We start from the raw sequence: 21,042 nt of genomic DNA, 5'->3' as shown, positions 1-21,042 counted from the left end.
ATAGGAGGTTCATCCTAGTCACTTAATTACATTAAGTGATTTACTTTTGTTTCTACAGTTTAGTTAAAAAGAACAATAAGATACAATCTTTAAGCTTGAAAAATAACTTATATTTTCATTACCTTTATAAAAATTGGCTGAAAACTTTACTGAGACTATCTTCAATGATTTCTGGAAACACATTTTATGTGATCATAATTCTGGAGTTTCTGACAGAGGGAAATTATTTTGCCAAGAGTTAAAATTATGTGCCACCTCCGTTAGGTCAGTCACTGATTAACAGGATTTCTTGTAATTCAGTGGTCTTATTTTTCAAAAGAGAGAGAGTGTGTGTGTGTATGCATGTGTGTGTGTGTGTATGTATGTGTGACTGAGGGTACATTTAGATGAAGAAGACATCAAAAGTTATACCTTAAAACCTATGTTTATTTTTCACCATGATAAAAAAACTTGAGATCTATCCTAACAAATTTTATGTGCACATTACAGTATTATTAACTGCAATCACAATGTTGTTCAGCATATCTCTCTAATATTTTCACCTTGCATAACTGAAATTTTATATTCATTGCACAACAATTTCCCATTTCACCTTCCCCACAGCCCCTGGCAAACACCATTCTATTTTCTGCTATCAGTATGGTTACTTTAGGGACCTCATAGTAGTGAAATCATGCAGTATTTGTCCTTCTGTGACTGACTTATTTCACTTAGAATAATGTTCTCAAACTTCATCCATGTTGTAGAATATGAGAGTATTTCCTTCTTATTTATAGATGAATTACTACATTTTATTTACCCATTCTTTTGTCAATATCACTTAGTTTTCAACACCTGGCCATTGTGAATAATGCTGCAACAGACATAGTAGTGCAAATATATATTTTTTGAGATCCTGATTTCAATTCTTTTGAATAAATATCCAGAAGTAAGATTGCTGAATCACATGATAGTTCTATTTTTAATTTTTTGAAGAATCTTCATACTATTTTCCATAATAGCTGCAACATTTCGCATTATCACCAACAGTATACAAGAGTTTCACTTTCAACATGTCCTTACCGATTTGAAGTTTTCTGGTTTGCATTTGTTTGCTTGTTTGTTTGATTGGGGCCATCCCAACATCTGTAATGCAGTATCTCTTTGTGATTTTGATTTGTGTTTCTGTAATAATTAGTGATATTGAACATCTTTTCTTATACCTGTTCTACATTTGGATTTCTTTGGAGAAATAAATTCAAATCCCTTGCCCATTTTTTTAAAGGATTGTTTGATTTTTGCTATTGAGTTATAGATGTTCCTTATATATTTTGGATATTAACCCTTTATCAGGTATAAAGTTTGCAAATATTTTCTCTCATTCCATAGGCTGCCTTTTTCTCTGTTGATTATTTCCTTTGCTACACAACAACTTTTTAATTTGATATAATCTCATTTGTCTATTTTTGCCTTTTTGTTACCTGTGCTTTTGGTGTCGTATCCAAGAAATCATTGCTAAGACCAATGTCATTGGGCTTTTTTCTTGTGTTTTCTTCTAGGAGTTTTGCAGTTTAAAGTTTTATGTTACTATCTTTAATCCATTTTTGAGTTTATTTTTGTGTATTGTATAAGAATCCATGTGATTTTTTTTGCATGTTGATATCCAGTTTTTCTTTTCTATTTTTTAGATTTTACTTTAATTTATGGGATACATGTGCAGAAAATGCAGGTTTGTTCCATAGGTATGTATATACCATAGTGGTTTGCTGTACCTATCAACCCATCATCTAGGTTTTAAGCCTCGCATGCATTAGGTGTTTGGCCTGATGCTCTCCCTCCCCTTGCTTCCAAACCCCCAACAGGCCCTGGTGTGTGATGCTCTCTCCCTGTGTCCATGTGTTCTCATTGTTCGATATCCAGTTTTTCTAAAACCATTTACTGAAGAGGTTATCTTTCCCTCATTGTTTATTTTTGGCACCCTTGTCAAGATCAGTTGACAACATATGTGTGAATTTTTTCTGGGCTTTTTATGTTTAATATTTTAAATATAATTATTATGTTTAATATTTTAACTAATTATTTAATATTTAATACTTTATGTTTAATTTTTAAAATTATGTTTATTTTTTTCATAATTTGTTTTTTTTTATGCTTCATTTTTTTTCTGGGCTTTTCATTATATTTAATTGGTCTTTGTGCTAGTAACATACTGCTTTGATTACTGTAGTTCTGCAATATGTTTTGAATCAGAAACTATGAGGCCTTGTTCTTCTTTATCAAGATTGTTTTGACTACTTGGAGTCCTTTGTGATTCGATATCAATTTTAGGATTATTTTGTCTATTTATCTATAAAATGCCATTGGGTTTTATATACAAATTGCATCAAATCTTTAGATCACTTTGGGTATTGTGGACATTTTAACAAGACTAAGTCTTCTATTTCATAAACATAGTTTATCTTTTTATTTATTTATGCCCTCTTTAATTTTTTAACAATGTATTATATTTTTCAGCATGCAAGCCTTTCACTTTCATGGTAACTTTATTCATAAATATTTTATTCTTTTTGATGCTACTGTAGGTTAGAACATTTTCTTAATTCCCTTTATTAATTAATTAAAATCTTATCAATTATTTCTTGCATGGATCATGCTTTTGTTTTTGTATAGTCATTACCAAACCCAAGGCCATCTAGATTTTCTATCTTCTAGGAGTTAATCCTTCCTAGGAGTTTTGTAGTTTCCTCATAAGAGTTTTATATATTTTTTATTTTAAATTTAGGTCTGTTATCTATTTTGATTTAATTTTTTTGAAAAGTGTATGGTCTTTATCTAGATTTGCTCTTTTGCATGTGGATGTGCAGTGCTCAGCACTGTTCTTTGGAAAGACTATCTACTGTACTGCCTTTGTTCCTTTTTCAAGGATCAGCTGACTATTTTTATGTGAGTTCATTTCTGGGCTCACATTGATCTATTTGTCTATATCTTTTTGTTACTATCACATTGTCTCTATTATTGCAGCTCTGTCATAACTCTTAAAGTTGGCTGTGTCAGTCCTTCAACTTTGTTCTTCAATATTATGTTGGCTATTCTAGGTATTTTACCTCTCCATGTACAGTTTTGAATTAGTTTTTCTATGTCTACAACGTAGCTTATGGGAATTTTAATTGATATTGCATATCATCTGTATATTATTTTGGGAGTCTAACATCTTAAAATATTGAAGCTTTGTATTCATGAAATGTAATATCTCTCCAGTTATTTAGTACTTCTTTGATATATTTTATCAGAACTTTGTAGTTTTATTCATACAGAAATACATTTTGTTAGATTTGTAACTATTTCATTGGTGGGAAGTGCTAATTTATAATTAAATAATATGTTTTTAATTTGAAATTCCATTTGTTTGTTGCTAGTATATAGGAAAGAATTGACTTGTGTATATTAACCTTGTATCTGCAACCCTATGTATTATCCCTTATTAGTTCCAGGAATTTTCTCTCTATTATTTTAGATTTTCTATGTAGCTGATTATGTCATCAGCAAAGACAGTTTTAGTTCTTACTTCCAAATCCATATATATTTTTCTCCTTTCTTGTTTTACTGTATTAGCTAGGACTTCCAGTATAATATTAAAAGGAGTAGTGAGAAGAGATATCCTTACCTTGTTCTTTATTTTAGTAGAAATACTCCTAGTTTCTTACCATTAAATATTATTTTAACTCTTGGGGTTTTGTAGATACTCTGTATCAAGTTGACGAAGGTCTACTGAGAGTTTTTAATGTAGGCTTTTAGTCTAGTTTTTAATTTAGGTTGTCATATTTGTGGGCATAATTATTCATAGTATCCCATTATTTATTATTTTAATGTTCATAAGATCTGTAGTGATGTCCCCTATTTTATTTCCCATACTGGTAATTTGTGTTCCCTCTCTCTTTTTTTTAGTTAGCCTGGCTAGAGGCTTATCAATTGTATTGATCTTTTTGGAAACCAGATTTTAGTTTTGTAGAGTTTCTCTATTGATTTTCTGGTTTCAATTTTATTAATTTTGGCTCTGATTTTGCTAGTTCTTTTCTTTTCTTTTTTTTTTCTGAGACGGAGCTCACCTCCCGGGTTCACACCATTCTCCTGCCTCAGTCTCCCGAGTAGCTAGGACTAGAGGCACCCGCTACCATGCCCGGCTAATTTTTTTGTATTTTTAGTAAAGACAGGGTTTCACCATGTTAGCCAGGATGGTCTTGATCTCCTGACCTCGTGATCCACCTACCTCAGCCTCCCAAAGTGCTGGGATCACAGGCGTGAGCCACCATGCCCAGTCTACTAGTTCCATTTTTTTTATGTTTACTTGGATTAATTTCTTCTTCCTTTCCTGATTTCTTTTTTTTTTTTTTTTTTTTGAGGCGGAGTCTCACTCTGTCGCCCAGGCTGGAGTGCAGTGGCGCGATCTCGGCTCACTGCAAGCTCCGCCTCCCGGGTTCCCGCCATTCTCCTGCCTCAGCCTCCCGAGTAGCTGGGACTACAGGCGCCGCCACCACGCCCGGCTAATTTTTTTGTATTTTTAGTGGAGACGGGGTTTCATTGTGTTAGCCAGGATGGTCTCGATCTCCTGACCTCGTGATCCGCCCGTCTCGGCCTCCCAAAGTGCTGGGATTACAGGCTTGAGCCACCACGCCCGGCCAACCTTTCCTGATTTCTTAATGTGATTCCCCTCTAAGCATGGATTTTGCTGCATCTCATAAATTTTCATAAGTTGTTTTCCTTTCAGTTAGTTCAACATATTTGAAAATTTCTCTTGAGAGTTTATCTTTGACCCATGTGTTGTTTAGCAGTGTGTTGTTTAAATGTCAAGATATTTTCAGTTGTTCTGGCTATCTCTTAGCTACAGAAGTCTAGATTAATTCCATTCTATTCAGAGAGAAGAAATTGTATGATTTCTTTTCTTTCACATTTTTAAGCTTCGTTTTATGGACCCAGATGTGATGTATCTTTGTGAATGTTCTATGTTTGCATAAGAATATATATGCTGTTGTTAATGGATTAAGTCGTTCATAAATGTCAATTATACCAAATAATTGATGGTGATGTTGACTTAAAATATGAATTAGAATTTAACTATGAAATACATATATATAAAATGTACATAATAGATTTATATTAAACATAAATTAGGTTTCTCATAGACAACGTATAATTGGGTCTTGATTCTTTGATTCAGTCTGACAATGTCTGTCTTTTAATTGGTGCATTTAGATCATTGATATTCAAAGTGATTATTGATATAGTTGGGCTAATATTTACCATATTTGTTAGTTTTCTTTTTTTATTCTTTATTTTTTTACTTTAAGTTTGAGGATACATGTGCAGAACATGCAGGTTTGTTACACAGGTATACATGTGTCACTGTGGTTTGCTGCACCTATCAACCCCTCATTTAGGTTTTAAGTCCTGCATGCATTAGCTGTATGTCCTGAGACTTTCCCACCCCTTGCACCCCACTGACAGGCCCAGGTGTGTGTTGTTCCCCTACCTGTGTCCATGTGTTCTAATTGTTCAACTTCCACTTATGAGTGAGAATATGCAGTGTTTGGTTTTCTGTACTTGTGTGAGTTTGCTGAGGATGATGTCTTCCAGTTTCATTGAAGTCCCTGCAAAGGACATGATCTCATTCCTTTCTGTAGCTGCATATTATTCCATGGTGTATACATACCACATTTTCTTTATTCAGTCCATCATTGATGGGCATTTGGGTTGGTTCCATTTGTTTGCTATTGTGAATAATGCTGCATTAAACATGCATATGTGTGTATCTTTATAATAGAATGATTTATGTTCCTCTGGTTATATACCCAATAATGGGATTACTGGGTCAAATGTTATTTCTAGTTCTATATCCTTGAGGAATCACCACACTGTCTTCCACAATTGTTGAATTAATTTACATTCCTACCAACAATGTAAAAGCATTTCTTTTTCTCCACAGCCTCACCAGTATCTGTTGTTTCTTGACATTTTAATAATCACCATTCTGACTGGCATGAAATGGTATCTCATTGTAGTTTTGATTTGCATTTCTCTAATGATCAGTAATATCGAACTTTTTTTCATATGTCTGTTGGTAGCATAAATGTCTTGAGAAGTGTCTGTTCATATCATTTACCCACTTTTTGATGGGATTGCTTTATTCTTGTAAATTTGTTTAAATTCCCTGTAAATTCTGGATATTAGACATTTGTCAGATGGGTAGATTGCAAAAATTTTCTCCCATTCTGTAGGTTGCATGTTCACTCTGATTATAGTTTCTTTTGCTGTACAGAAGCTCTTTAGTTTAAGGCCAGGCATTGTGGCTCATACCTGTAATCCCAGCACTTTGGAAGTCTGAGGCAGGTGGATTGCTTGAAGTTAGGAGTTCAAGTTCAGCCCAGCCAATATGGTGAAACCCTGTCTCTACTAAAAATACAAAAATTAGCTGGGCATGGTTGTGGGCACCTGTCATCCCACTTATTTGGGAGGCTGAGGCAGGAGAATTGCTTGAACCCAGGAGGCGGAGGTTGCACCAAGCTGAGATTGTGCCACTGCCCTCCAGCTGGGAGGACAAGGGAAACTCTGTCTAAAGAGAAAAAAAAAAAAAAAAAGGAAACTCTTTAGTTTAATTAGATCTCATTTGTCAGTTTTAGCTTCTGTTGTAATTGCTTTTGGTAATTTCATAATAAAATATTTACCCTGCCTATTTCCTGAATGGTACTGCCTAGGTTTTCTCCTAGGGTTTTTATGGTTTGAAGTTTTACATTTAAGTCTTTAATCCATCTTGAGTTAATTTTTGTATAAGGTGTAAGGAAGGGATCCAGTTTCAGTTTTCTGCATATGCCTAGCCAGTTTTTGCAGCACTGTTTATTATAGGGAATCCTTTCTGCTTTGCTTGGTTTTATTAGGTTTGTTGAAGATCAGATGGTTGTAGATGTGTGGTCTTATTTCTGAGGTCTCTGTTTCATTGGTCTATATGTCTGTTTTGGTACATGTACCATGCTGTTTTGGTTACTGTAGATTTGTGGTGTAGTTTGACGTCAGGAGATGCCTTCAGCTTTGTTCTTTTTGCTTAGGATTGTCTTTGCAAAGAGGGCCCTTTTTTGGTTCCACTTGAATTTTAAAGTAGTTTTTTCTAATTATTGAAGAATGTAAATGGTAGTTTGCTGGGAATAATATTGAATGTATAAATTACTTTGGGCAGTATGACCATTTTCACGATCTTGATTCTTCCCGTCCATGAGGATGGAATGTTTTTCCATTTGTTTGTGTCCTCTCTTATTTCCTTGAGCAGTGGTTTGCGGTTCTCCTTGAAGAGGTCCTTCACATCCCTTGTTAGCTGTATTTCTAGATATTTTATTCTCTTCATAGCAATTGTGAATGGAGTTCATTCATGATTTGGCTCTCTGCTTGTCGATTGTTGGTGTATAGGAATGCTTGTCATTTTTGCACGTCAATTTTTTTATCCTGAGACTTTACTGAAGTTGCTTATCAACTTAAGGAGTTTTGGGGATGAGACGATTGGGTTTTTTCTAAATATACTATAATGTCATCTGCAAATACAGATGATTTTACTTCATCTCTTTCTATTTGAATACCCTTTATTTCTTTCTCTTGCCTAATTACCGTAGCCAGAACTACCAATACTATGTTGAATAAGAGTGGTGAGAGAGGGCATCCTTGTCTTGTGCCAGTTTTCAGTGGAAATACTACAAACTTTTGTCCACTCAGTATGATATTGGCTGTGGGTTTGTCATAAATAGCTCTTATTATTTTAGGATATGTTCCATCAATAAATAGTTTATTGAGAGTTTTTAACTTGAAGGATGGTGAATTTTATTGAAGGCTTTTTCTGCACCTATTGAGATAATCAAGTGGTTTTTGTTATTGGTTATGTTTATGTGATGGATTATGTTTATTGATGTTAAAGAAGCCTTACATCTCAGGGATGAAACCAACTTGATCATGGTGGATAAGCTTTTGATGTGCTTCTGGATTTGGTTTGCCAGCATTTTATTGAGGATTTTTGTATTGATGTTCATCAGGGATGTTGGTCTGAAGTTTTCTTTTTTTTTGTCATGTTCTGCCAGGTTTTGGTATCAGGATGATCCTGGCCTCATAAAATGTGTTAGGGAGGAGTCCCTCCTTTTCAATTGTTTGGAATAGTTACTGAAAGAATGGTACCAGCTCCTCTTTCTACGTCTGGTTGAATTTGGCTGTGAATCTATCTGGTCCTTGGCTTTTTTTTTTTTTTTTTTTTTTTGGTTGGTAGTCTATTTATTACTGCCTCAAATTCAGTAACAAATTAGGAGGGTATATGTGTCCAGGAATATATTAATTTCTTCTAGATTTTCTAGATTATTTGCATAGAGGTGTTTATACTATTCTCTGATGGTAGCTTGTACTTCTGTGGGGTCAGTGTTGATATCCCCTTTATCAGTTTTTATTGTGTCTATTTGATTCTTCTTTCTTTTCTTCTTTATTAGTCTAGCTAGCAGTCTATTTTCTAATTTTTTCAAAAAACCAGCTCCTGGATTCATTGATTTCTTTGAAGATTTTTCATATCTCTATCTCCTTCAGTTCCACTCTCATCTCAGTGATTTCTTGTCTCCTGCTAGCTTTTGGATGTGTTTGCTCTTGCTTCTCTAGTTCTTTTCATTATGATGTTAGGGTGTTGATTTGAGATATTTCCAGTTTTCCAATGTGGGCATTTAGTGCTATAAATTTCCCCCTTAATAGTGCATTAGCTGCATCTCAGAGATTCTGGTATGTTTTTCTTTTTTTTTTTCTTTTTTTTTTTTGAATGCTAAAGACTTTTTATTCTCAAAATTCAATTGCCATAGTTTTAAGAATCAAAAATATACTGAATTAGTTTAAAACGAATGATGTCTGCTTTGCAAATTATCAAAGGTAAAATTCAATAAAACAAATTCCAAATATTAAAGGATAAATAAAAAATTGAAGAAATAAAAATTGAAAGATAAAAAGTTAAAGGATTAACAAATACATATAAGAAGATGTATAAACTATATATTAATATAAAAAAGTAAGAGTGGCTAGAGAAATACTGGGCAAGATGGAATTTACAAGGAAAAATATTAAGTGGGATAAATAAGATCATTTTATAGTGGCAAAATGCACAAAAGAGTTTCAAAGGCAATACAAAATTAATGAAATGGAATTGCTTAACATTTGACTCAATCTTATTAGTCAGCTTATGATAGAATAAGAGGTGACATAAATGACTTAATAAAGATATAGAAAATCTTTAAAACTTATGTACTCCAACATTAATATAAAATATGTATCAAACATTATAAATTGAAAAAAGAAAGTATACTATCTTCCTCACTATTGCTTTAACATTTACAATCAAGCTCGTATTTTGAGCAACCAAAAAATAATTCCTAAAAGGGAGAAATTTGTACTCTATATTTTCTCTTTTTCTTTCCTTCCAACTTTTATTTTCGGTTCATGTGGTACATATGCAGGTTGTTACATGGGTAAATTGCGTGTCACATGGGTTTGGTGTACAGGTTATTTTGTCACCCAAGTAATGCACATAGTACTTGATAGGTAGTTTTTTATCCTCACCCTCCTCCTGCCCTCTACTCTCAAGTAGGCCCTAGTGTCTACCGTTCCCTTGTGTGCTCCCACTTATGAGAACTTACACTTAGTTCTCCATTCCTATATTAATTCACTTAGAATAATGGCCTCCAGCTGTATCCATATTGCTGCAAAGGACAAGATTTCACTGTTTATTATGGCTGCGTGATAGTTATACCTGATGTAAATGACGAGTTGATGGGTGCTGACGAGTTGATGGGTCCAGCATGCCAACATGGCACAGGTATACATATGTAACAAACCTGCACGTTATCCACATGTACCCTAGAACTTAAAGTATAATAATAATTAAAAAAAAAGAAAAGAAAAGAAAATGTGGTACATATACAATCTGGTATGTTTTTCTTTCTTTTCATTGGTTTCAAAGAACTTCTTGATTTCTGCCTTAATTTTGTTATTTACCCAGTAGTCATTCAGGAGCAGGTTGTTCAATTTCCATGTAGTTGTATGGTTTTGGGTGAGTTTCTTTCTTTCTTTCTTTCTTCTTTTTTTTTTTTTTTTTTTTTTTTTTTTGAGATGGAGTCTTTTTCTGTTGCCAGGCTGGAGTGCAGTGCAGTGGCACAACATCGGATCACTGCAACCTCCGCCTCCTGGGTTCAAGTGATTCTCCTTCCTCAGCATCTCGAGTAGCTGGGACTACAGGTGCCCACCACCATGCCCAGCTATTTTTTTTGTATTTTTAGTAGAGAGGGGGTTTCACCATTTTGGTCAGGATGGTCTTGGTCCCTTGACCTCATGATCCACCCACCTTGGCCTCCCAAAGTGCTGGGATTACAGGCGTGAGCCACTGCACCTGGCCAAGTTTCTTGATCCTGAGTTCTAATTTGATTGCACTGTGGTATGAGAGACTGTTATTATTTCAGTTCTTTTGCATTTGCTGAGGAGTATTTTACTTCCAATTATGTGGTAGTTTTGAGAGTAGTGCCATGTGGCACTGAGAAGAATGTATATTCTGTTGTTTTGAGATGGAGAATTCTGTAGGTATCTATTAGGTTCACTTGATACAGAGCTGAGTTTGAATCCTGATTATCCTTGTTAATTTTCTGTCTTGTTGATCTGTCTAATATTGACAGTGGAGTGTTAAAGTTTCCCACTGTTATTGCATGGGAGACTAAGTCTCTTTGTAGTTCTCTAAGAACTTGTTTTATGAATCTTGGTGCTCCTGTATTGGGTGTATATATATTTAGAATACTTAGGTCTTCTTGTTGAATTGATCCCTTTACCATTATGTAATGCCCTTCTTTGTCTTTTTTTATCTTTATTGATTAAAAGTCTGTTTTATCAGAGACTAGGATTGCCACCTTTGCTTTTTTCTGCTTTCCATTTGTTTGGTAAATTTTCCTCCATCCCTTTATTTTTAGCCTATGTGTGTCTTTGCACGTAAGAGGGGTCTTTTGAATACAGCACACCAATGGGTCTTGACTCTTTATCCAATTTGTCAGTCTGTGTCTTTTAATTGAGGCATTTAGCTTATTTACATTTAAGGTTACTATTGTTGTGTGTGAATTTGATCCTGTCATCATGATGCTGGCTGGTTATATTGCACACTAGTTAATGCAGTTTGTTCATAGTGTCATTGATGTTTATATTTTTGTGTGTTTTACAGTGACTAGTACTGGTTTTTCCTTTCCATATTTAGTGCTTCCTTCAGGATGTCTTGCAAGGCAGGTCTGGTGGTGATGAATTCCCTCAGCATTTGCTTGTCTGAAAAGGATTTTATTTCTCCTTTGCTTCTGAAGTTTAGTTTGATTGGATATGAAATTCTGGGTTGAAAATTCTTTTGTTTAAGAATGTTGAATATTAGCCCCACTCTCTTCTGACTTGTAGGGTTTTTGCTGATAAATCCACTATTAGTCTGATGGCCTTCCCTTTGTAGGTGACCTGACCTTTCTCTCTGGCTACCCTTAACATTTTTTCATTCATTTCAACCTTGGAGAATCTGATGATTATGTGTCTTGGGGTTGATCTTCTCATGGAGTATCTTAGTGGGATTCTGTTTATTTCCTGAATTTGAATGTTGGCTTGTCTTCCTGGGTTGGGGAAGCTCTCCTGGATGATAACCCAAAGTGTGCTTTACAACTTGGTTCCATTCTCCTTGTCCCTTTCAGGTACTCTAATCAGTTGTAGGTATTCAGTCTTTTGACATAGTTTCATGTTTCTCGGAGGTGTTGTTCATTTCTTTTTCCCTTTTTTTCTCTAATCTTGTCTGCCTGCCTTATTTCAGCAATATGGTCTTACATCTCTGATATTCTTTCTTCCGATTGATTGATTCGGCTATTGATCCTTGTGTACGCTTCACGAAGTTGTGCTGTGGTTTTCAGCTCCATCAGGTCATTTATGTTTCTCTCTAAACTGGTAATTCCAGTTAGGAGCTCCTCTAACGTTTTGTCAAGGTTCTCAGCTTTTTTGCATAGGGTTAGAACATGCTCCTTTACCTCAGTGAAGTTTGTTTTTACCCACCTTCTGAAACCTACTTCTATCAATTCAACCATCTCATCCTCTGTCCAGTTCTGCACCCTTGCTTGAGAGGTGTTATGATCATTTAAAGGAGAAGAGCCATTCTGGCCTTTTGGATTTTCAGCGTTTTTCATTGATTCTTTCTCATCTTTATGAGTTTCTCTAGTTTCAATCTTTGAAGCTACTAACCCTTGGATGAGGTGTTTTTGGTGACTTTTTTGTTGATGCTATTGTCATTGCTTTCTGATTGATTGTTTTTCTTTCAATAGTCAGGTCCCTATTCTGTAGGGCTGCTGCAGTTTGCTGGGGGTTCACTTCAGGCCCTATTCATCTGGTTTACTCCCACACCTGGAGATGTCACTCAGGGAGGCTGGAGAACAGAAAAGATGGGTGCCTGCTCCTTCCTCTGAGAACTCTGACCTTGAAGGGTACTAACCTGATGCCAGTAGGAGTGCTCCTGTTTAGGATGTCTGACAATCCCTGTTGTGGGATTTCACCCAGCTTGGTGGCATGGGAAGCAAGACCCATTTAACGAGGCACTTTGACTGTCCCTTGGTGGAGGGTGTTTGCTCTGCTAGAGGGAAACACAGTCATCTGAGCTCCTCGGAGTTATCAGAGCTAGAAGGAGGAAAGATTAAGTCTGCTGGTTTGTGGGGACTTCTGCTACCCCTCCAACTAGGGCCCCAGGCCCAGGGACATCAGAGGTCTGTCCCTGAGCTTCTGGCTGGAGTTGGAGTTCCCGCAGGGAGGCCCTGCAGCCACAGTGTTGGCTGCCACCCCTCCCCAAAGGAACTCAGATGGCTTAGACTGCAGGCAGCTTCAGCAGTGGTGATGGCCATTCCCTCCCCCTGGCTTAGGTTGATTCTAGCTGAGTGGCTGTTGAGAATCTGTGTGGCTCCATGTTTGTGACTCAAGGCCCCAGGAGCATGGGCTCCTGAATGTGATCTTCCAATCTGTGGGTTGCACACTTTTGTGGAAAAATTACAGTTTTCCAGGATGGGCAGCACACTCACTCACTACCTCCCTTGGCTGGGGGTGGCGGCTCCCCTGCCCCGTGTGGCTTTCAGGTAGGCCACTGCACCACAGTGCTCTTTCTTCCTCTTCCTGGGTCATGCCAGCCACCTAGTCAGTTCTAATGCCAGAACCTGAATACCTCCGTTGCTGGGTGCAGGATTTGCCTGCTGCTTTGTATCTTTCTGATGGGAGCCTTTGATTGTTGCTGCTTCTAGTCAGTCATCTTGGCCCCACCCCCCAATATTTGTTAGTTTTCTATCTGTCACCCTTGTTTTTCTATTTTTGTCTTCCACACTGTCTTTGGCTTTCCTAATTTTATTATTTTATATGATTCTATTTTTTATGTCCTCATTGAACATATCAGGTGTACTTAAAAGAAATTGGAGGTTGCCTTAAAGTTTGCAACATATACTTAAACCTAATCTGATTCTAATTTCAGATAACACTACCACTTGACAGGAAGTGGGAGTACCTTCCAGTAACCTTATAAGAACAAAATAATCTATTTATTCCCTCTCTTCCTTTACATCATTGCCATAGCTAATTTTACTTATACATAAGCATAAATATCTGTTTTCTGATGCTCTTCCTTTCATTATGTAGATATGAGTTTCTGTTTTATATCTTTTCTCTAAACATTTCTTTTAATATTTCTTGCAAGGCAGGTCTTCTGGCAACAAATTCTCTCATTTGTTGAAAAATTATTGTTTCTTCTTTACTTTTGAACAATAATTTTTCAGGTTACAGAATTCAAGGTTGGTGGGGTTTTTTGTTGTTGTTTTGTTTTGTTTTGCAACATGTTAAATATTTTACTCCAACCTCTTCTTGTTTGCGTGATTTCTGAGAAGTCAGATGTAATTTTCCTCTGTAGGTATTTTTTATTCTCTGCTCTCTTTTATATTTTTCTTTGATTTTTTTTCTAGTTTAAAAAGTATATAGCTAGATATGTTTTGTTGTTGTTTGGTGGGTTGGGTTTTCATTTTTGTAGCTATCTTGTTTGGTGTTTTTTGAGCTTCCTGGATATGTGGTTTGATCTTTGACATTCATTTGGAGAAATTTTCAGTCATGTTAATATGTCTTGTAATTTTTCTTCAGAGCCTGACATGATGTACTGGATAGAAGACACTAGTATAAATAGACCTTTAGTAATGTGGTGATAAGGTGTGTGGGTGAGGGAAAGTGCTCTTAATCCTATACTTAGACCTCAGTGTTTTAGTAAGCCCATGTCTCTGAACTGTGAACTTCACATGTGCTTCACAGTTTTCTCTTCCTTTAGGTGGGACCAGACGCCTAAAATGGGCTATAGTTTGGTATTTCCTTTCCTCCAAGTAAGAAGCTAGAGTTAGAGTTGAATATTTTTCTTCCCTCAGGTCAAGCAGATTAGACTTTGATTAAACCATTTCTCTTAAGAGAAGATCTTGTTAAGGAGAATGAAATGCTCTGAAGTATTTCAAATTGTTCTTCCCCTCCCCTCACTGGAAGAACCAAGTGATTAGTATCTGATATTTACTATAAGTACATGGTAAAAGTCCAGGATGTAAAACCTCATAAAAATGTGAGCATCATAGTGATGGGGTCTCCCTGGAGTTTTTATGTCTCAGGCTGGCCCACACCAAGCTCCAACAATTGGTCAGTTACAATTCAGATTTCCCTATCCTCACATAGTTTCCCATGGAAATTTCAGCTTATGGGTTTCTGCTCTGTTAAGTTTTGATTCTCCGTTTTGTCTATCAGTCTCTCCAATTTCTTGGGCAATGGTTTGCTCTATGACCTCACTTCTTTAAAGGATGTATGGATAGTTGCCAATATTTCAGTTGGTTCAGCATTTTGCTTGTTATTAAGATAAAGTGGTGACTTCCAAGCTTCTTATACACTGGGTCAGAAACCATAAATCTCATTTTGTTAATTTTTTTAAAGTGATGTGCTTTGATTTCTTTCTAGTTTTCTTTTCTATATTTTTAATATATATTTCTTTTTTCCCTTTGGTTACTGTGGTGCTTATATAAAACACCTTATAGTTATAACTGTCTATTTAAAACTGACAACAAATTAAGTGCCATTACGTACAATGAGTCTACACTCTTACTCCTCTCCCTTCTCATATTTTATGTTACTGATACTGTTTATTTATTAACATATTTATATAATTATAATTTTTATTCATTTTGCTTTTAACTTCTTTATCAAAATTAATAGTGATTTATGCATCAGTGTTATAGTATTACAGTATTCTATTTTTGTCTTTATATTAATCTTTACTTGTGACTTTTATAATTTCATATGCTTTCATGTTGTGGTTTAGCATCTTTTCAGTTTAACTTGAAGGACTCCCTTTAGCATATTTTTGCTAAGGCAGGTCTGGTTATAATGAACTCGCTCAGCTTTGTCTGGAAACATCCCTCTCTGTTTCATTTTTGAAGAATAGTTTTGCTGCATCTAATAATCTTTGTTGACAGCACTTTTCTTTCAACACTGAATATGTTATATCTTCTTCTGACCTTCAATGTTTCTGCTGAGAAATCTGCTGATGGTCATATGGAGGTTTCCTAGTCCGTGATAATTCACATTTCTCTTGCTGCTTTCAAAATTAACTCTGTCTTTGACTTTTGACAATTTGCCTATCAAAATCAAATTGTCTTTGATTCTGTATCTGTCTGGCTGTGGACTTCTTTTGATTTATTTTATTTGGGAGGCATTGGGCTTCCTGAATCTGGATGTCCACTTCTTTCCTCAGGTTCAGAAAGTTTTCAACCTTTATGTCTTTAGATAAACTTTCTGTTTCTTTCTCTCTCTTCTCCTTCGAGAACTCTCATAATGCAAATGTTGGTCACCTTGATGACATCCATAAATCATTTTATTTTTCTTCAGTCTTTTACTCTTTTTCTGTGTTTTTTTGTTTTGTTTTGTTTTGTTTTGTTTTCTATTGCTTTTTTTTACCTTTTGCTTATTATTAAGCTCTTCTGTCAGGACAATTTCCAATTAACTATCTTCCAGTTCACTGATTACTTTGCTTGATAGAGTCTGCAGTTAATCCCCTCTAGTGAATTTTTAATTCAGTTATTCTATTCCTGAGTTATAATGTTTGATTCTTTTTTATATTTTCTCTTTATCAAAATTTTTATTTTGTTCACATATTGTTTTTCTTAAGTTGCTTATGATTATTTTGAATTTTTTGTTGGGTAACTCCTATACCTCCATTTCTTTAGCCTCAGCTTCTGAAGTTTTATTTATTAATTTATATTTTGATTCATTGGTTTTCCCATTTTTTTTCATGTTTCTTATAAATATATGTTACTGTCTGCATATTTGAAAATACAATTATCTCTCTCTTTAATTTTTCATACATATGTTCATACGGGAAAGGACTTTTTATCACTTAGCCTGGCAAGAGATTCTTTGGGCTTCTCAAGCCTTTTCTGTAGATGTGTCTTCTTGGACTTGTGCTTGTAAATTTCTAATTTGAGATATTTTCTATTTTTGGTTTTTCCTCTTAGGCACTCATAACCTCTTGCTCTCCCTAGTGTCTGCTTGTTGTCTCACTGGTCCTCTAGAGAAGCAGAATGCTTCCCAGCTCTTTTTTTCTCAGTGACACCCAGATATCTAGAGTATGCTGAATCTCAACAGTGCTCTGAGAGAGATAAGACCATGTCTGTTCTTCTGGCAGCTCCTATCTTCTTTAAAAGTGTGAACATTGAATGTATGTTCCAGTCTTTTTTTCCATCCCTAGGGAGAAATTGGTTGCTGGGAGTTTTCTCTTAATCACATAGGGCTGTGCTGGGGGTAGAAGCACTATGGCAAGAGGGTAGGGTAAACTCTTCTAACAGTCTTCTGCTATGGTTTGAATCTTTGCATTCTACAAAACTCATGTTAAAATTTTATTGCCATTGTAATAGTATTAAGAGGTGGAATCTTTAAGAAGTAATTGAATCAAGAGGGGCTCCAACCTCTTGGATGGGATCGGTGCAATTATAAAAGGGCAAGTCCAATCCCTCTTGTTCTCTTCCTTTTGCTCTAATCTCTTGTGAAGAAAAGTGTTTCCTGTCCTCTGGAGGATGTAGCAACAAGACATAATCTTGGAAGTAGAGAGCAAGCCCTTACCAGACAAAATATCTTCTGGTGCATTGATATTGGTCTTATCAGCTTCCAGAATTGTGAAAAAAAAATATGTATCTGCTCTTTGTCAATTAGCCAGTCTTAGATATTCTATTATAGTAGCATGAAACAGACTAAGACAGAATCTACGTGGTGGTTTCATGCTCACCCAGGTACAGAAGCCTCTTAATTGGTTTTTGGGTTTCTTACAAAGAAAACTCATCTGGGCTGAGTGTGGTGACTCATGCCTCTAATCCCAGCATTTTGGGAGACCGAGGCAGGCAGATCACAAGGTCAGGAGATCCAGACCATCCTGGCTAACACAGTGAAACCCCGTCTCTACTAAAAATACAAAAAATTAGCCTGGAGAGGTGGTGGGTGCCTGTAGTCCCAGCTACTCAGGAGGCTGAGGCAGGAGAATGGCCAGAACCCAGGAGGCAGAGCTTGCAGTGAGCTGAGATCATGCCACTGCACTGCAGCCTAAGCAACAGAGTGAGACTCCATCTCAAAAAAAAAAAAAAAAAAAGAAAGATAGAAAGAAAAAAAGAAAGCTCATCTGTGTACTCTTGTTGAATTAGTGTCTCCATGGGAAGAGTAAGAGTCTGGGGCTTCCTATTCCACTGTCTTGTTCACAACCAATTTATTTGTATTCTTTAATTAGAATGTATTTCTCTCAGATACTACATTATGAATCAGTTATTTTAAAATTATTTTAGAAAATGTAATTATGTTATCCAATTATGAAAATAATGTAAATTTTATGTATACATTTGAGAAAAACAGAAGATTATAAAACATATGTAACTTATACTCTTGTCAATATCTCCTGTCAACCTTTCCTATGTGTTGTTTAGGTTTTCAATTAAGAAGCAGAGAGCTTTTGTACATTTTAACAAAACTGAATACTATAAAGTTACTGGAACACATTTTCATTGCACGTTGAAAAGTGAGCATATTTCTATCAGTAATTGTTTTAAAAATTATTAATTTATTGGCAGTATAATATATTCTATGGGCTTTCATAACTTAATAATTTACATTTTGATTACCATTTACATTTCCTAAAATGGCTGAAATACAGTTTTGTATATTTAATATATAAATATGTAGATATTTACCTGATTTTTTTCTTAAGAAAATTTTGTAGAATTAGTGGTATTTCCTCAATGTGTATAAATATATCATTCTTGACACATATTATAAATTACTTCTGGGATGGTTCCAAGATGGCCAAATAGGAACAGCTCCAGTCTACAACTCCCAGCGTGAGTGACACAGAAGACAGGTGATTTCTGCATTTATAACTGAGGTACCAGGTTCATCTCACAGGGGCTTGTCTGACAGTGCATGCAGGATAGTGGGTGCAGCGCACTAAGCATGAGCTGAAGCACGGCGAAGCATCGCCTCACCCGGGAAGCACAAGGGGTCAGGGAATTCCCTTTCCTAGCCAAGGGAAGCTGTGACAGACAGCACCTGGAAAATCAGGTCACTCCCACCCTAATACTATGCTTTTCCAAGGGTCTTAGCAAATGGCACACCAGGAGATTATATCCCGCGCCTGTCTTGGAGGGTCCCACACGCTCATTGCTAGCACAGCAGTCTGAGATCGAACTGCAAGGCAGCAGCGAGGCTGGGGGAGGGGTGCCCACCATTACTGAGGCTTGAGTAGGTAAACAAAGTAGCTAGGAAGCTCAAACTGGGTAGAGCCCACCACAGCTCAAGGAGGCCTGCCTGCCTCTGTAGACTCCACCTCTGGGGGCAGGGCATAGCCAAACAAAAGGCAGGGAAACCTCTGCAGACTTAAATGTACCTGTCTGACAGCTTTGAAGAGTAGTGGTTCTCCCAGGATGGAGTTTAAGATCTGAGAACAAACAGAGTGCCTCCTCAAATGGGCCCCTGACCACCGAGTAGCCTAACTGGGAGACACCCTCCAGTAGGGGCAGACTGACACCTCACATGGCCGGGTACCTCTCTGAGATGAAACTTTCAGAGGAACAATCAGGCAGCGACATTTGCTGTTCAGCAATATTCATTGTTCTGCAGCCTCTGCTGCTGATATCCAGGCAAACAGGGTCTGGAGTGGACCTCCAGCAAACTCCAACAGTTCTGTAGCTGAGGGTCCTGACTATTAGAAGGAAAACTAACAAACAGAAAAGACATCCACACCAAAACCCCATCTGTATGTGACCATCATCAAAGATCGAAGGTAGGTAAAACCACAAAGATGGGAAAGAAACAGCAGAAAAGCTGAAAATTCTAAAAATCAGAGTGCCTCTCCCCCTCCAAAGGAACGCAGCTCCTCGCCAGCAATGGGACAAAGCTGGACAGAGAATGACTTTGGTGAGTTGAGAGAAGAAGACTTCAAATGATCAAACTACGCCAAGCTAAAGGAGGAAGTTCGAACCCATCACAAAGAAGCTAAAAACCTTGAAAAAAGATTAAACAAATGGCTAACTAGAATGACCAGGGTAGAGAAGTCCTTAAATGACCTGATGGAGCTGAAAACCATGGTACAAGAACTACGTGACAAACGCACAAGCTTCAGTAGCTGATTAGAACAACTGGAAGAAAGGGTTTCAGTGATTGAAGATCAAATGAATGAAATGAAGTGAGAAGAGAAGTTTAGAGAAAAAAGTGTAAAAGGGAACAAACAAAGCCAACAGGAAACATGGGACTATGTGAAAAGACCAAATCTACATCTGATTGGTGTCCCTGAAAGTGACAGGGAGAATGGAACCAATTTGGAAAACACTCTGCAGGATATTGTCCAGGAGAAATTTCCCAACCTAGGAAGGCAGGCCAACATTCAAATTCAGGAAATACAGAGAACGCCACAAAGATACTCCTTGAGAAGAACAACTCCAAGACACATAACTGTCAGATTCACCAAACTTGAAATGAAGGAAAAAATGTTAAGGGCAACAAGAGAGAAAGGTTGGGTTGCCCACAAAGGGAAGCGCATCAGACTAACAATGGATCTCTCAGCAGAAACTTACAAGCCAGAAGAGAGTGGGGACTAATATTCAATGTTCTTAAAGAACAGAATTTTCAACCCAGAATTTTATATCCAGCCAAACTAAGCTTCATAAGTGAAGGAGAAATAAAATCCTTTACAGACAAGCAAATGCTGAGAGATTTTGTCACCACCAGGCCTGACATACAAGAGTTCCTGAAGGAAGCATTAAACATAGAAAGGAACAACCAGTACCAGCCACTGAAAAAACATGTTAAATTGTAAAGATCATTGATGCTAGGAAGAAACTGCACCAACTAATGAGCAAAATAACCAATTAATATCATAACGACAGGATCAAAATCACACATAACAATATAAACCTTAAATGTAAATGGGCTAAATGCTCCAATTAAAAGACACAACCAGCAAATTGGATAAAGAGTCAAGACCCATCAGTTACTGTATTCAGCATACCATCTCAAGTGCAGAGACACACATAAGCTCAAAATAAAGGGACAGAGGAAGATCTACCAAGCAAATGGAAAACAAAAAAAGCAGGGATTGCAATCCTAGTCTCTGATAAAACAGACTTTAAACCAACAAATATCAAAAGAGACAAAGAAGGCCATTACTTAATGGTAAAGGAATCGATTCCACAAGAAGAGCTAACTATCCTAAATATATATGCACCCAATACAGCAGCATCCAAATTCATAAAGCAAGTCCTTAGAGACCTACAGATAGACATAGACTCCCAAACAATAAAAATGGGAGATTTTAACACCCCACTGTCAACATTAGACAGATCAACAAGACAGAGAGTTAACAAGGATATCCAAGAATTGAACTCACCTCTGCACCAAGCAGACCTAATAGACATTTAAAGAACTCTCCAC

General features: G+C 36.5%; 1 protein-coding gene across 4 annotated transcripts in view; it reads left to right on the top strand.

The window, feature by feature from the left end:
* LOC105497295 (cyclic nucleotide binding domain containing 1) overlaps positions 1-21,042 on the top strand; it is a 596,100-nt gene that overhangs the window by 443,612 nt on the left and 131,446 nt on the right. For 2 of the 4 annotated variants that reach the window (XM_071068020.1, XM_071068022.1), the window contains exon 9: positions 1,668-1,721. The exons of the other annotated variants lie outside the window; for them this stretch is intronic. In XM_071068020.1, coding sequence (XP_070924121.1) covers positions 1,668-1,721 — 54 coding nt within the window. The remainder of the gene's footprint in view (positions 1-1,667; positions 1,722-21,042) is intronic. 4 annotated transcript variants of the gene reach the window in all.

Source organism: Macaca nemestrina, chromosome 8, assembly GCF_043159975.1.
Source record: "Macaca nemestrina isolate mMacNem1 chromosome 8, mMacNem.hap1, whole genome shotgun sequence".
Lineage (NCBI taxonomy): Eukaryota > Metazoa > Chordata > Mammalia > Primates > Cercopithecidae > Macaca > Macaca nemestrina.
Note: the sequence above shows the minus strand (reverse complement) of the source record. Positions and strands in the feature narration are given on the sequence as shown.